Genomic DNA, 18,037 nt, shown 5'->3' on the forward strand with positions numbered 1-18,037 from the left:
TGGCCTAAAGGCGTTGATCAGCTGATTCAGTGGTTTAAATCATCCATCCATTCATTGTCTGTAAGGGATTATCCTGTACTCAGGGTCTTTGGGGGACTGCAGCAGATCCTGGTTGACTTTGGGTCAAAAGGTGGGCTAGTCTACACCCTGGACATGTCACCAGACTATCAAAGGGCTGACACACAGAGACAGACAAACATTCATGCTCATATGCACAACTATGGGGGATACAGAATCATGAATTAACCTAACCTGCATTTCTCTGGACTATGGGAGGAAGTGGGAGAACCCAGAGACAACCCACTCATGCAAAACTCCACACAGAAGGGATCAAGCTGGCCAGTAGGTTTCAACCTGGATCCCTCTTGCTCGGAGGAAACAGTGCTGCCCACTGCAACACCACAACACTGCTTCAATTGTGCTTATTTCCAAACAAAGATTTCAGTTTATCAAATGACCACAAATAAATCTGGGCACCTCAGGGTCCTGGACCCCGGGGCAATGGCAGACAATCAAAACATTCATATACCATGTTTATTAATTAAGTGCAGTGGTTTTTAAGAAAATGGAAAACAGTTTTTTCAAACAAATGCAATCACAATGTTCAAACTGGTTTAAAAACAAATCTCATAGTTGCACCTGCATCTTTACCCATTTGGATCCAGAGCTGCAGGCTGCAGCAAAGGTTAATCACTTGTTTATTGGCCTAAATTAACCAATTTTCATTTAAATGTTGCAGCACATTTTAACATATCCTCATTAATAGCAGACAAACAAACAAATGGCTCTAAGAACATAACCCTCAGGTAATGATGTTTCTACTGAATATTTCACATAATTCACCTAAAATAACCCTTTGAAACTTGGACCAACATCAGTTTTCTTGTGCTGCTTTCAGATGCCTTTTACATTCAGATTGGTATGTTTTTTGTTGAATCAGAATAAGAATCAGAAATACTTTATTGATCCCCGAGGGGAAATTGCCCTTGTGGCTAAAAAGGCAATGAATAATTTGACAAAAGATGTACCACACATTGCAAAAGTTAGGTAAAGAAAATTACTTTTAAATTATTTTCAAAAGAGAGAGAGAAAGAGAGAGACATTATTAGAAGATAATATTAAAAATATAGGGAACATAACCATAAATTATAGTTTTCATGGTTTTTATTTACTGTTTAATATATTTGTAATACTACTACTAATAATAATAATTATTATGATTATATAATTATTTTGACCATTTTCTGTTTAAATAGGCGATCTGATTTTTAATCATAGTGCCCACTAAAAGTTTGATCAAACTCAGGTGGTTTTAATATTTTGTGAAATAGCTTTAGCTTTTCATCCAATGTATTAGTTATTCACATGTCTTTAATATCATATAACTTGCATAACACACACACAAAACCTGCAGTAGCTTGTCCAATGCATCAAACTCAACAGATAAACGTTTTCCGGAGCGCTACAGTGTACAACCAGGAGGAAATCAATCTGAATAAATAGTGAGTACCAGCAGGTGTGTAACACCATGGGGTGTTTTTGGACACGTGATGCTCCGGTGCAGTCGATCTGCGCGTTCACGTCACTCCTCATGCCCTTCTCAGAGTGAGAAAGTGTCACGTGGGCGCGCACGTATACTGTAGCTCCCTTCCTCTCCGCCTTCACTCACTGCTCAGCATCCGCGGCACCGACAGCCGGAGAGCGCGTGCCCGCTGCTGTGGTTGCGCACTTGTGCTCTCCAAACAGCCGTTTGTAAATTCATTCATTTGATCCGGTTAGGATAGTAATTTGACATTTCTGGTAAATTAGCTCTGATTTGAGACAAACACATTTTACATCATGCCGATTATTCATACATTGCAATGACTCCTTTCTGTTAGTACAACTATAATGTGTTATTACTTTATTTTTATTAACGCGTAGTTGAACTTTATTGCTTGATTCAGGGATGAGGAGCTTAAAATCGGTTTACCAATTTATAGGACAGCATAAATCTCAATGCGGTAGATGTGCGAGTTATGAACAGAGGGGAGGTAATGTTCAGGGATAAAACAACCTGAATGAATATCTCGCTGAGAAATATAATTGAATTTCCTCTCTATTTGTGTCTTTTTACTTAATGATGTTGCCATCCGGAGGTCACAATACACCCCTCTTTCCATTTTTCTCCACATTGATCGTTGTATCCTAATCTTGCTGCTGCTGCTGCGACCCAAATTCGCCCACGGGGCTCATTTAACTTTGATCTAATCTAATCTAATCTCGCTTTCTCTCGCCTCTCGCGCTTTTATTTCCCCTCACGGTCGCCGTGACCGCGCGGCGCGCTCCCGCCATCACGTCAGGAGGCAGCCCACTGGTCCTGAAGCTGATGATGATGATGGCGGTGATGGAGGAGCAACGCTGAGTTCGCTCTCCCAGTTTTCACCCCCCCCTTTTTTCCATTCATTCTTTTTTGGTTATATTGAAAATAAAACGACAACATAGCGACATAGAAGCGACACCGCCGATTTGACCTACTACCTTTCTCCACCTCCCTCCCGTCTCCTGAGCCGAGACCGAGATGGGGAACGAAGCGAGCATGGAGGGCGGCGGGCAGCCCGGCGAGCCGGGAGCCGCCGGGATGATGGGGTCGGTGATGCCCGGAGGACCCGCAGCAGGACCGGGGGCAGGACAACACATGAAGCCGGTCAACGGAGCCGCTGCCGGGGGAGGGATGGGGATCGGAGGCCCCGGGATGGGAATGACGAGGTAGGAGCAGCAGTGGTGGAGGTGTCTCGGGTTAACGGGGCTGGGTGAAGTGCTCTGGGTTTACTACATCCCAGTGTGTGTTTGAAACGGTTGGATAAGAGACCAGATGTCATTTCAGATTTTAGAGATGGGATTAACAGGGTGTTGCGAAGTGTTTTCCTCTCTCGTGCGTGATTTTAAGGGGGACATATGAGCGTGTGCTGGTGTGTTATTAACAGCAGAGGAGTGATCTGTGGTGCTGAAAACAGGAGAGCTGTCCGCGGTGCTGAAACGCTACCAGCTGCACCGCTGAGCCCGAATGGCTCATTTTAACGTGTTTCCCAAAATAGGTTTGACATTGCATATTAAGGTGGCCCCTGTGCTCTATATGTTAGTGTCATCAGCGAGCATCTGCGGCTGTTTTGCTCTCAGATTGGGATTTTATTCCGTGTCATGTGCTTTAATAGTATTTCCTCCTTCCTCCCTCTCGGTTGTGCTTTGGCGTATCGTGTTGAATGGGACTGGCGCTGAAAAATGCACAGCCAAGCCCCCTTTTTCCCCCCTCCATTATCATTTAAGAAACGTGACCACTGGGACGTTTTTGTGGTTTGAGCTGCAGATGTGATGCAGCTGGATACCTCCCCGCTCGGTTCCGCACGGGCGAGGGGAAGCTGCTGAATGTGTGTGTTTGTGCATGTGAGCGTGTGTGTTCGTACGTTAAGGGGCTTGCCTTGCTATGTAGGCGTGTGTTTGATGATGAGTGTGTAGTACTGGTACTATGAGCGACGCCAACGCTTCCCGTTAATGACGTAGAGGCGTGTGACAGACAGATGGCGCGTACCAAGCAATAGTTAAGCTATATCACAAATACAATATGCAAAGTTACATTTCCAGTCTCATCTCACAATACTGATATTGTCAGTATAGAGTGTCTTCAAGGTCCAACAGGATGTCTTAAAGAGACTATAAAATAACCATAACATCAACAGCACTGTAACAGACACCATATGTCACTGAATTATGCTCTTGCATACTGTGGGTGGGAGGAAAATCGATACAGCATATAATAACATTGTTTTTGCATGGGCAAAATAATGTGATGCCAAGTATTGTTTTTCCTTTTAAAATATATATTATTAATATTTCAAATACAGCTTACTAGATTAATAAAATCAATTCCGTTTCAGTCCACTTGATACATTTTGCTGCAGTAACTATGACTTAAGTGACATGAACAGACTGAGAACTTTACCTTACTTGATAAAGCAGATCTTGACAAGTTTTTCTTTGGGGAAAAAGGTAATAAATCACAATATATAGCATATCATAAAACGTTTGAAATCACAGTAATATTGTGGTGTGACTTAAGCACTGTGATGATATTGTATTGTGGAGCCTCTGGTGATATGCACCACTATTGTTAACACATACACATAGGAGTCGATTTCAGGGGGGCACAGAGGCCAACACTCCTTCAATATTTAGAAAATGCACATTTGTTTCTCCCAATAAAAACAAACAACAGGAAAGAAGCAGATGATTTTGTTTTTGACAAAATTAATGACTTAAACACCATAAATGAATGCAGAAAAGGCACACATTAGCCCATAGAAATTTAGCAGATTAATCAAAGAAATGAGTGTCAAGTCATTTCATGGGAAAGTTGTGCTAGTCTTTATTACCAAAAAGGGCAACTTTTGACTTCTGTATCTATGAAATTGCCACTTAGACATTTTGTTTTTCTAATCAAAATATATGCAACCCTGTTCCCACAATATAACACCAATTGTCAGCCATATAAAGTATGAACCTTTCATTTAATATGCTATCAAGTACCCTGGTTAGAAGTAATTTTATCAAACACCATGCATACTACACCATAAGATATGCCTGATCATAACATCACACTATGATACATTTGTCCTAACATGACCTGACATAAAATCTGAGCAACAGTCAACACACATCATGTATAACAAAAGGTATCCATACATAGTACAAGCTTTTCCAAAGATGTTCAGTATGGTCACTTTCTCCCCTACACCTCTAATCTCTCCTTAAGCTCGGCTCAGATAGCACATATGCTACAACTATTCATCTTTGCCACAATCCAGGAATCCCAGTTTACTGTGCCACCTCATCCATAAACCCCCTCTGCGGGCAGGCTGCTGCACAGAGACCTAATCGGGTTGACGTCTTGTGGAAATAATGCCAGAGTAGGGCTACAGCTGGCCTATACACACCAGGGTTATATTTAGGACACATCCTGGGTTTGATTCATGCCTCTGTAGGAGAGAAGAGCAGAGCAGCACAGGCCTATCCATCATTATATAACGCGGGGACTCGGAGAGCAGATGACAGCTTCAGCTTGCTTCCCATGAACGACAACAGAGCTGAAAATGCTGTTGTTTCTGTATTTTTCCGTTTAGGGTATTCACAGTGATGCAGTTTTCTTCTTTGGTGCTTTTATCAAATATTTCTGAAGGTACCTGCACTCCTAGTTTCAGACCTCAAACTCGGCGCCCACATTTCAAATCCATTCTGGGTACAAGGCGAGGGGTTTCACGGCAAGAAGCGCCTCACATTAAGTATTTATAAAGGCGTAATACAAGGCCATGTGAACAGATTGGATCACGTGCAGAGCGTGTTTGCTCGCCCCCCGCCCCTCTCACTCTCACACACTCTCACACACTCCCTCCCTCCTCTGCACTGCTCTGCCTGACTGCCTGCTCCCATCACTCTCTCCCTCTCGCGCTCCCTGTCTCCTCTGTGCTCTCGCACGCTTTGCGACTCTCTTGTCTTTCTCCCTTTTTCTCTCTGTCTCTCTCTATATCCTGTGCACACTTGCGGTCTTTATAAAGGAGAAAGGATGTCACTCTCTCTCAATTCCCTTCCTTTCGGTCTCCCTTTCTTCCCATCCTCTTCATTCAACTGCTTTTGTTGCTCTCTTCCTTTATCACTCAATCTCTGCACATTCCCATGCTCCCTCAGCCTTCTCCCTTCTCTCCCACTCTTTTTCCCCCTCTGCCTCTAGATTAACATGCTGCTCTGTTGTCATTTTAAGCTCTTTTCAATGAAAATGTAATGCAATATGCAAAGGTATTTGTATTTTTCTATAAAGAATAAAGCTACCATTTAAATTTAATATTTTCAACAAAACCTCATGGAAATACTAAAACCAACAATGTGTTGGTCCGCCTTTGCTTCTGTTTGTGGTACTCAGACCAAGCCTGCTGGTTCCTACTGAACATGTAAATCTTTAAACATGCTCCAAAAATAAACCACTGCATCAAAAAGGTGCAGTGATTTTCTAAAATGGCTAGATGCTGGTAATAAAAGTTACTCCAACAGGAGTAAAGAGTGCAATTTTGGGGACTATTTTCAGCTGTGGATGAATGGCAATCATGTCTTTTCGAGGCCACAAGATGCTGTATGTAGGAAATATACTACAGCACCTGTCATGTACATGCTAAGGAACTTATCCTTTCAGGCTGTTCTCATGTGCTTTTTGTAATCGTACCTACGAAAAACAATGCACCAGAATTTGGCCATAACCCACGTAATCTTGAGCCAGAAATTCATATATAAATCATGTAATTGGTAAGGCTGTGATCAGGTGAACAATCAGTTGACGAGAGTAAAGAAAGAAGTCTTTGAGGAGCAAAACTTTGCGTAAGGAGGCAGGTGGTGGGATTGGTCAATCAAGCAGAGGACTTTACCCAAGAAGACTGGTGTTTGTGTCCCACGCTAAACCAAGAGAACTTCGAGTTATATTAAGGTGTGACATCACCATGCTTCTTTTCCTAAACGTAACCTACGTAACTTTACGTTTAGTGTGAAACTAAATATGTATTGTGATGACACCCAACTATATTTCTTTCCTTACATACAACTTACATAACTAAATTTGCCTAAACCTAGTTAACCTAGTGCTAATTTGTTAGATATGTGTGTGCATTTTTGTATGATATTATAGGAAGCATTGTATGAGGATTCATTGCAACAGTGTTGTTTTTTTTTAAACAATGGAGCTATATGGCACAGAGGATGAAGATATATCAGATTTGGATACATAGACTTCACTTAGTTAGTTATTGGGCTCATACATTGCTAGTTTTTAGTCATTTTTATTACATTTGTTCACAATGATAAAAATGTAAAATATTGCCAAAATTACACTTAACAATGACAATATGTAACTGGTCTGTTTATTATTCAAATGTAAGAAATCCTCAACATTATGAGTGAAAAGACAAAATATGTCCCAAGCCCTCCAGAACACTGATGTGTTGTGATCTAATAACCCCTATTGGCAGGACATCATATATTCATGCTTTTCAGTCACTGTTGAAAATAAAAGCAATTCATGATGTTACAACGCGATGGTTAAGTTAGGCACAAAAACGACCTTTATAGGTTTAGGGAAACATCATCCTTTGGGTTAAAATAAGTACTTAGTTGAGGTTAGCGGAAGCCACTCAGCTCCCTTCCTCCTTTGCTCCTGTCCTTATTATTAGGGCTGTGAAAGAGCTCTGTCACTTGAATGTAAACATGTCTCTTTGGGGCATTTGCTGGAACAAGTAACGCTGTCGCTCTTCTTTACAGCACAGTCTCTGCAAATATACTGTACATTTGCTGCTTCTGTGAATATCCCTCCCCCTCTAGCTGTCTCTCTCTCTCCCCGCCCCCTTCTCAACCAATAACCTGCCGCCTATAAATGGCTCTGGCTTTACAATGAGATACAACCCTTGTGCTATATAGGGTTTTGCACACAGATAAGAAGAGAGAGAGAGAGAGGCTCACAGTGAGGGGAAAGAGGGAGACAGGAAGAGAGAGAAGAAGAAGGAAGTGAAGGGGAGAGAGAACAGTGAGAGAGAAGAAGGAGGGAATATAAGCTGGAGGAAACAGATCAAGTGTAGTGCACAATAGGATAAAACCTTAAGGGACACAGGGAGGGGGAGGGGAGTGATGGGGAAGTGATAGATCATAAGGTGTTGCCTCCAGTCAGGGATCATCCAGGTACAACCAGTAATATCTTTACATTATATTGCTGGAAAAATCTGATTTAAACTTGCTGTAAGAAATACTTTTTTTAAAATTCATAATTAGCTTTCAAAGATTCTCTTTTAAAGGTCCCATGTGTAGGATTTAGGGGGGTGTACAGGCAGAAATGGAATTTAATATGATAAGTATGTTTTCTTTAGTGTATAATCACCTTAGGATAAGAATAATTTTGTTTTCGTTATCCTAAAATGAGCCATTTAAATAGACAGACAAGGGAGGGTCCTCAATCTTGGAGTCCGCCATGTTGCACTGCCATGTTTCTACAGTAGCCCAGAATGGACAAACCAAACAGTGACTCTTCATTCACGATTTAGTGTTGGCTAAAGTACTTAGCAGCCCCTCCACAATGAGGCGGACATAGCTGAAAAACACAGATTTTTCAGTGCGAAACTGCCATTTGAAATGTTTTTACCAGTTTAAATCACTGGGTCTGCTGGAGAGAAGGAGACATCTGCAGACAACGTGGCTCCTGCTAAAAACCTCCTGAACATCTGGATCTTAAGTCATCAGAGAAGAAAGGTGAGCCCACTTTAGCAGGCGCTGGGCCAGCAGCCTGTTTGTGACGAGCCAAACTGCGTTGACAAAAAGCACTGATTTGTAACATGAAACTGCTTTATTCAGTGTTATTAGTGGTTTAAATTGCCGGGTTCATTTGTTTTAGAGAGGAGGAGACCTCTGTAGATAATTCAGCGCCTGGTTAAATCCTCCTGAACAATCAACACTAAAGGAATCCCAACGGGAAGTTCATGCAATTTACAATAAAACTGTATTTAATTCAAGACATGTAAATAAAGTACACTGAAAATTGAGGAGAACTGAAAAAAGGAGAGGAAAGCTGAAGTTGAAAAAGGCAAAGAGTTTGTAGGGAGAATAAACAGGGAGGGCTTCTGATGTACAGATGGAGCCTCCATTACAGCCAAAGGGAGCGAGAGAGTGATAATGAAGGGTGAGCAGATATAGAAAGAAAGACGGAGTACAAATTAAAGAGAGACATTAAGGAAATAATGTGAGTTAAAGAAAAGAGAGAAGGGGGATACATGGATATCCAGATGGCTGAAGATAAAGGAAACAGAGAGGAGTGAGAGATCATCACAAAGAGAGAGACACAGAGAGAGAACCTTACAGCACAAATGGAGCAGACCATTCCCTCTCTGAGGCATCACTTGTATCTGACTCAACTCACACTCATGTTTCATACTTATTTGTAGGCCAGGCTGTGTATACATTTGTGTAAATGTGTGGATGCGAATGTGTGTGTGTGTGTGTGTGTCACACATTCACTGTTTTGTGTATATGATCAGTAACTGTGGGGAGCTCCTCCGTGACTTGCAACCATCGGCAATCATCGCAGTTTACTGTCTATACACATTTATAAAGATGTGTGTAAGTGTGTGTGTGTGTGTGTGTTTGTGTAAAGAGAGAGAGAGAGACTGCTTGTTTTGGAGAGTGTGAAGTCTGAGTATGTTGGGGAGAGAAGAAGAGTGTGATCACTGACTTTGTTGTTGTATTTTTTTCTTTCCCAAACATGCTCCACCCTTGAGACCAATTTTCACTTTCCACAGAGGCATGCATGTAGGAGGAGTGTGTGTGTGTGCGTGTGTGTGTGTGTGTGTGTGTGTGTTTGAGCAGAAGTGTGTGTGCAGGTTTAAGTGTTACTTTGTTTTTTCACCTTTTGCAGAAAAGCAGCAGCCTGTCACTGGCGTGTACAGCGCGACAGAGTTTATCGATGCTTTTTGCTGACGGTCCTGCTCAGAGTGACGTGATTTTTTTCTCTCACATCAGCAGAGGAATAAACGCTGATACGATTCAGTTTGTGATCTGCTGAGCGGGCTGGTTACCAGCCGTCTTTTAGCCTTTTGTTTGTTGAAATTGATGGTGAGGTTGAAAATGATCATGTGTGATGCTGAGTAGATGTAGACCAACATTTCAGTTTGAATGTCGGGCTGTAGCTAGCACAGATGCATTGTTGGTGACATGTAGTTTATACTGTGGCTGTGGATGTTTGGTTAAGTCTGTTACTTTTATCCAACATCCGAGCTCAGCTTCTTTACTCAAAAATAATGTATGAGGCATCGCTGCAACAGAATAGCTTCTGTGTTTGTGTTCGCCTAATGAATGCAAATCAAACATCCCATCTCTGTTCTGTCAAGAGTCCAGAACAAAATTATGACATTGTATGTGTCTATTAACCATGGATAGGCTACACTTGTATGTTTCATATGTATCATATCAATATTTCTGCTTTAACATAATTCAGATTACTTTATATGAGCTGAGTTTCTCATCAGGCGGAGGAGGGGATGGTCGATGGCGTGACACCTAGGTGAGATTGCCAATGTTCACATTTGAAGCCGTGTCTTTAGTGACAAAAACAGAAATTTTCTATTAGACATTAAAATGTATCCACTACATATGAAACATTAATTTAACATATCTGTGGTTTGCAAACATGTTCAATGCCATCACTTATTCTGATGATTGGACTGCTACTTAAAGCTTGGTTTTGGTCTCCACCAACTCCTAAAAAATATCTGTCTTTTAAGCTGCTATATTCTGCTGTTTGGTGGTGGGCAGGTGACGCACAGTGTGTTTATCGGAGGTTTGTTCACTGAAAACAGCTGCCTGCTGTTGGATAAGAGGTTGAATTGACACTGAGACTAAACCATATGCTACAGTAAATATGCATCAAACCAAAGCGATGATTCAAAAGAAGCTTAAAAGCTCTGTAGAGCTGCAGAGTTGAGTGATAATTCTCTGTGGTTTCATCTGTCCAAGCAAATGCTCCTCATATTACACATGGATTTGACTTATTGTCTGTAAAAAATAAGTGGAGCTTTAATGTGTTCTGATGCTGATAAATGTTACATGAGTAGCCTATTGCTTCTATGCACAGCAGGAAAAATTGTTCCTAAATCACTGATGCGAATTCAGCCTCATACGGTCAAAATATTGTGGATGACGAAAACATTGTATCCACGTTTTTGGGAGAGTCAATTGAATCAACCTACTCAAGAAAAACTGACACTAAAGACGACACGAAAGACATGAAACTGTTATATGAATATGTGTATATTTCAATAGAAATAGAAATAACTACAGGTTGGTTTTGAAAGCAAAAATAAAATTTGAATATTCTGTTCACTTCCTCTTGGGGGAATGATCTGTGACTTTTAGTAAACAGTTAAAGTCCACTGGCAGCTACATTTGTACCTAAAATTGCTTCTTATTTGACCCCGAGCTCTCACAAGACACTGGTCTTTGCTTTTTTATCTTGACATACATAGTCACTAATGAGCTGCTTTGAGACACACAGTCCATCACAGTGATCAGATCATCACCTCCTTTTTGGATAGTTACAGACCATTTTGAAAACTAACTACAACAGGACACTCTCACTTCTGAGATCTGCGTTTCGGCTGATTCATGGCATCAAAATTTTGAATTTGTTTTTGGAAAATCAAATCCGGTGAACAAGCCATATGCAAACCTGGATTTATTTGGTCATTTCTTACATTACAGGTTGTTGTCTGACAGCCAAATCTGAAGCCTCAGATATGTATATAGTTTGAAAGAGATATATAGATGGAAATGGACGCACAGACACAAGAACTGACTCAAGGTTTCTGAAGAAAATGCACAAACAGGGTTTTTATTGTTGGGACAGCCCATTTTGCCTAAAGCTCTCTGTCTAACGTAATCTTGTCACTGTTAGTTCTGTCTTCTCAGTCCTTTCTTGGGGGATTTTAAACTATACAGTTGGAGGACACTGTCCTGTGCTGAGACTGTAGGTCAACTTTCTGACTCTTATCCTGAAAAGGCAGTGAGCACGTTCTTAGTCACCATCTTTAACTGCCTGAAGGTTCACAAACTGCAGCCTACCCTCGTCCTCAAAATGAGCTCCAAAAGCTAACATGGATGTGTCAGGGAGCAATTGTGAACGAAAACAAGAGAGAATGTGTTCCTTTCTGTGGGCGTGTTACTGTTCGAGCTTGAGAAGTGAGAATATTTTTTTTCTTTTACGAATTGTGTGTTTGTGAATGTGTGACAGAGTGGGCGACAGACAGACAGAGGCTCTCTATATATTTACACCCCGTGTTATCAGGAGGACATGTTTGCGGGAGCCTCCAAATACTAAATGTGTTTGGGTGGCTGCATCGGGAGATAAGATGGCAATAAGAACAATATCACAGCCCAAGACAGTATTGGTTTTCAGCAAATAGATGCTGTCGCTGGAGCTTATGAGTGAAACCCAGAAATAGACTGAACAGAGGTGATACGGCTATCTGAGCAGGGCGAGGGGTGAAATCTGTCGAATCACAGCAAAGACACTAGTGGATCATGTTTTATCTAGTGGATCCTTTAACCAGGAGATTAAAAACTACTGCAGTCGCAAAATGAATGTGTAGGAATTTGTCCTGGTGTACAAGGACTGGGATGGACTTATCCTCGGGGCCAAAAAGTCAATGCAACACATAGTATAACACAGACAGGGGACACTATCAAATGTCCACATGAAAAGGCCTAACCTAACCTCACTCACATTAACTTTGGCAACAACCAAACCAAGCAACTAGTTTTCAGATTATAATGACTATTACAGTTATGCTTATACCATTCAAGATTCAAGAAAACTTAACTGTTTATCACATAGTGACAGAAAATCACCTTTGGTTAAAAGCTCAAAAAACATCATTAACATTCGCACCCAGTAGATTTACATAAAAACATACCAAAAGTTCCATAAGTTATTAAAAGCATGAGTGCAAAGCAGGTTAAAAAGTTCTTTTTTTGGCCAAAGGTACTCCCATCCCACCAAAGAGACACTGTAAACCTGAGGTCATGCATAACATATTTTAGCCTGGCTGTAGATCCTTGAACTGTAGCCCACATATCCCAGGGATGTCCAAACTTTTTTTTGGATGGGGGTCAAATTCAATAATGTGAAAATAATTAAATGCATGTTTATAGGAATTGTAAACATAGTTTTCTGGACATTTCTTCCTATTTATTGATAAAAATAGAATAATTTCCCTGAAGCTAATTTTCAATTTTCACTTCTTGTGACCTTCTGCTTTTTTAAAATGATTTTTAAAAAAAACAATTTTCAGGACATTTTTTGCCAAGTTGGTCAATGCCTTTCTCCCCATGTATTCAATATAAATCAAGACAATTTTCTCAGGTCCTGGTACTTAAAAATGCTCGTGAAAGGTGCCAACAAAATGAATGTCAAATCAGGCTCTAAAGGAACACATTAGGTGAATCGTTCCTACTTGGCAGGACTAACACATAGACAAACACCATCGTGAGGTAAACAGAAACGCAAAGTTAACTTGCTTGATTAACCAATATTGTGTGGTGGGCCACATATAGTATATTTTGAAAGACCAGCGGCAGGCCATTTTAAGTCTGTCTGAGGGCCGCGAATGGCCCCTGGGCCGGACTTTGGACATGCCTGACATATCTGATTTGCTCAGTGAAGTCTGGTGCCCTTTGACGCATGTCTCCGGTAGTTGGAAAAAACAATCAACCAATCCGAGCAGGCAGGGTTAAGAATGTGGATGTTATCTTCCAGCATATACCTTGCTTTCTACTAGCTAAAGCTATGAAAAATAGTGAGAGAAAAATGGTCACAATAATGGCAACAAGCATTGATGAGAGCAACACAGCTATACTGGCTGCTGAAAGTCAACTTTCAACCAATAACTTGGACCCAAAAGCAGGTCTAATGAAAGTTATGTTGGTACACAGAAAACCAGTCAGTGTCAAGTCAAGCCAAGTCTCAGGCAGCAAGGCAGTGATACAAAATCAGCAGGCAAAGGAGGGTCAAAAAACGCAGAAACTGACTAAAAAAACAAACAAAAAACACTAAGACTCACAGAATAAACTCACACAGAGGGAATGTTAGGACAATGTCAGAGGGGAACAAGACACAATGGCACAGAAAGAGGAAGACAAAGAGACTAAATACTCTGAAGGAGGGGAAACAACGAGACACAGGTGCAGCACATTAGGGCGGGGCAGGTAATCACACAGGAGGGAAACACGCAAGGAGGAAATGGAGGACCTGAGTGAAGAGGTAACTATCAAAATAAAACAGGAAGTACAAGACAATGAAACAGGACTAGAACACAAAAAGGAAACTTAAGCAACCTGGACGAAACATGACAGTTGCTTTTGAAAAAGTTGATACTTTATCAAGCTAACTAAACTAAACGCCGGCACCTACCTGTCCAATGAAAAACGGGCTAACTCAGTGTCACTCCTCCCCTTTCATACTTGCCAGCCAAAGTGAAAGTGAAACCCCAGATTCCCTCTCATTTTGGAAAGAGCTTTGTTCGCTTGTCTATATTTGCTTTTTCAGTGCTGTGTCCAAGATTTTTATAGCTACCTCTTGGATGCCTTCTGCTTACAGTCTGGCACCTGGTTACTACCTTTTTTTGAGGTCCTAACCTCACCTGTATGCTCTTACATGCCCAAAAACAACCCAGACACAGCAAAATAATTAGAAAATACAGACAGAGGGCAGATAAAAAAAAACTTTTAGAGGGTCATACGTGATGATTGAGAGGGATTACTTTTGTCTATAGATCAATTTTTCCAGAAAATCTTACATAGTATGCTCTGTATCACTGTGAAAGAACATTAACTGCTCCTATAGCAACCATTACCGCAGCCTCTGTGTTGGCTAAATTATTATTCCTCACTGTAAATGAATAAACAGAAGGACTCTAAAAGGGATCAAAACTTTGTGCAGACTAGTTATCGTCTAGTTGGTGTGTGACACTCAGATGTTCAGGTTGAAATATCTCAGTTCAGGGCTCACAGTGGACCAGGTAAAGTTTAGAACATCCACAAAATTTTATCCATGAATTTGTTCTAAGGTTGCAGTATGAAAAGTTAAGATAGGTTTGCTTTTTTTTTTTTTTTTTAGCTCATACCACAGATGGGCTGGGACTTGCAGCACCCTTTAAAATCTCTGCGAATGAAGGATCAAAAGTCCAGATTACGGAGGCTTCCTGGTTTTGGCTGTCGGTCCCCTTCCAGGGCTCAGTAGGGATTTGTAACAGACACCAGTCTAGTCGGCCCTGACCTCGTGTAGTGAGCAGAGCGCAGCACCGCCTGAACTACCTCAGCCAGCACTGCAAGTTTCCACAAAGGTGCCAGGGTGGACTATTCAGACCTAAAACAGCATAAGTCCTGTGTCTACCACAAGGTCAAACAGGAGCTGTTGAGGAATAAGACACTGGAAGTCTCCACTATTAGGCCAAACAGATCTTACATAACATGACTGTGCTTTTTTTAAGGAAATAGTTTACTTAGTTTCACTTTAAAAAGAAGAAAAGCTACTCAGTGCCAATACAGCTGCCTTTTTTACACAACAGAAAGAATCTCAGCTGTCCAGAGCTCACTGATTAGCCCTTCAAGGCCAGAAAAAGGCTAATCAAAACCTCATCACTACTCATGTTCTTTAATAGCCCTTCAAAGCACACAATTAAGATCATATCACACGGGCAGAGACCGTTTGTTTGCTCAGCGGCTAAAATATATTAAATTACTTTTGATGTGTCTTGTGTTAGACTTCTCATGATCTTTGATCAGTTACATCTGTCATATAAAATGATTTACATGTACTATTTATTTTATCATTTGAAATAAACACCAGAACTCCAACAAAAAACTCTAACAAACTTTAAATCCTCCCAATAAGCACTGATATTTCCCTGACTGGGTTTGAAATATCAGATATGTTTTTCACTGTATGCTAATTTGGTTCTAGTGGGACTAGAATAAAGAGTTCTCCTGTACTCCAAAGTCAAAATGCACAATAGAAGCACAAAGGGACACTTTTGGCAGGCAGTTACTGTACAACTCAAGCTGACAAAGGCAATGAAATTTATTTTCATCCTCCCTGCTGACCTATACAGGACTAAATATTGTATGTTGCCATATCTCCCCCGCCAATGACACCCAGATATGAGGTTTGCATTAAATTAATCTTCATTTTTTTGGAACCAACAGCAGTTTAATTGTTGTTTTACATGAATATTTACTCTCCCTGGAAGAATTCTACATCTATTGGTTTCACACGGAGTGTTTCAGTGTCATGTGATCCAGCTGCGGGTTGAGGGTTCCTCTCACCATGCTAAGAAATCCTGTCTGGGTGAAGCTCTGGTGTTGACAAATTGATTGGCTCTGAGGCGAGCTGTTACCCGACGCACAGCGAAACTCTGCAGGGTCAACAACCAAACTGCACGGCTCCTCTGTCGCTTCCAGAAAACCAACACGACAAGAGATGATTAATAAGCCAGCTCTGGTCAGAACGAACTCTCCAGACACTGACACACAGCAGCCTGCCCTGACAGTTACCTGGATACAGGTACTTAGTCTCCCTTTGGCTTGTATTTAACGTTTTCAATCCAACATTGCAGGGCTGGATTGAAGAGGTTTAATCCATGTAAACCCGGCATGGCAAACAATTAACGAATAAGCCACTTCTCGTAATAACTGACCTAGAATGAAGCACTGAGACTGTTGAGCTGCTTTGCAGGAACAGTACAGGGACGATTGCTCTGAGCAGGAATAAATAATAGCACTTCAAAAATACATTCAGAGCACAATGAGACTGGAAACGGCCCGCAATATATCTGCTTGTGTCTGCAGTGTAGGTCAGCTTTTATGTCTGGTTTGTGTCTGAACCAGGTACTGGCCTCAGCTTCACCACTGTTCAAAAGATCAGAATCACACATGATGTTGCACACATTCATACCTTAAACATAATGTGCATAAACATCAGAACAGTACAAGTTGGATCTTGTATGCCTAACATCTGTAAAATTTGTTTGTATTTATGTTTTGACTGAAAGCCAAAGTCATTATTGGCATGTAATTCCTTTTGCATTTTCCACTAAAAATGACAGTTTCTTTCTGACAGTGTTAACAATCATTGACATTATTATTTTTTTTTATACTTTACATACCTTACCAGTTCTTAATATAAATGTCATTCCTTAATCTGCAACATTTAAACGTACAAATAGAACATATATCTGTAGTTTTCAGAAACGTACAATGGCAACACTCTGGCAGTGGGATTGGAGATCAACATATCTAAATTCTACAGATACAGTCAAGTATGATCACACTATATACATGACAAAACTGCATTTGCACTGTTCTAACTCATTTTGTGTTAAGTGATCGATTAAACAGCTGCGTTCAAAAACAGCAAAAAGTTATCAAACAAAACATTTTAAAATGATCAACTTCGGATGTCTTTTACCTCTGAGCTGTTGCATCTATGACATTTTCTTCCACCTGAATATGGCACATGTTAAATTTTATACATCAGGCATATTGTAGATTACTCAGTGCTGCTGAGGTGTAGCCTATAGGCCTATTTCTCTTTTTCTGTCCACACTGTGATGATGCCTGTGGGTGCATGGCACCCTATACTCTCGCTGTTTGCTTCATTCAGTCGGGGATACATTTCCTCTGACTTTCATTAGTTTGTCACAGAATATTATGCTGTGCTCGGTCATTTTTCCCCCGCTGCACTAGTGAAGGTCACGCTGTGTTTTCTCATTATGTTGTCGCCACCTGACAGTAAATGTTACCTGTATTGATGTTGGGGCTTAGTATGGTGTTTGTGCATACACTGTGTATGTGCAACTGCTAAAGCTGAGAAGTACAGACACAGCACCACCTGGAACAAACTACAGCATAGCTGTTTGTGTATGTGTGTTTTTGTACATCAGCTCAAGTTACACTCTTCCTCCTGTATTGTGAAGCCCATTGATGAATGGGTGTTTTTTCTTAGTCAATAAGATTCAACCTTTTCTTATTTGTTTGTCACGGAACATTAAACTGATTTGCTGCTCTCTGCTTTATCTGCCACTGTGGTTTATTCAAAGATGGTGGATGAAAAGAAAAAAAGGTCGCTTTTCTTCATGCTCAAACAGAAAACTAAGGACTCATCAACAGACTTTTAAAGGGACAGTACAGATATCTGCCTTCTTTCCAATATAATGTAACTGGATGGCACTTGGTTTGTTGTGCACAAAATGCAAAAAAAAAAGAAGAAAGAAATCTCAACAGCAATGTCCCCTTCTAGAAAATCCACAGACCTTGTTGTGTCGTGTATCAGCTATTTTCTTTCTACCAAACTACACTCGCCAACCGTATCACTGCGCAGATGGATATGGATGGATGAGTGGCTCGTAACAATTCGAAATGTAAACATTGATGT

At 40.8% G+C, this 18,037-nt stretch overlaps 1 protein-coding gene across 8 annotated transcripts in view; it reads left to right on the forward strand.

Moving 5' to 3' along the window:
- The first annotated feature begins 2,358 nt into the window (after positions 1-2,358).
- The window catches only part of bsna (bassoon presynaptic cytomatrix protein a), a 190,744-nt gene continuing 175,065 nt past the window's right edge, over positions 2,359-18,037 (forward strand). For 7 of the 8 annotated variants that reach the window (XM_088082414.1, XM_088082415.1, XM_088082417.1 and 4 more), the window contains exon 1: positions 2,359-2,748. In XM_088082414.1, the coding sequence (XP_087938540.1) occupies positions 2,561-2,748 (188 nt within the window). In that variant the 5' untranslated portion in view covers positions 2,359-2,560. The remainder of the gene's footprint in view (positions 2,749-18,037) is intronic. The other variant, XM_088082421.1, reaches the window with a different exon arrangement.

The sequence above is a fragment of the Plectropomus leopardus genome, chromosome 9 (assembly GCF_026936395.1).
Source record: "Plectropomus leopardus strain MGB_pleo_1.0 chromosome 9, ASM2693639v1, whole genome shotgun sequence".
NCBI classification, from domain to species: Eukaryota; Metazoa; Chordata; class Actinopteri; order Perciformes; family Serranidae; genus Plectropomus; species Plectropomus leopardus.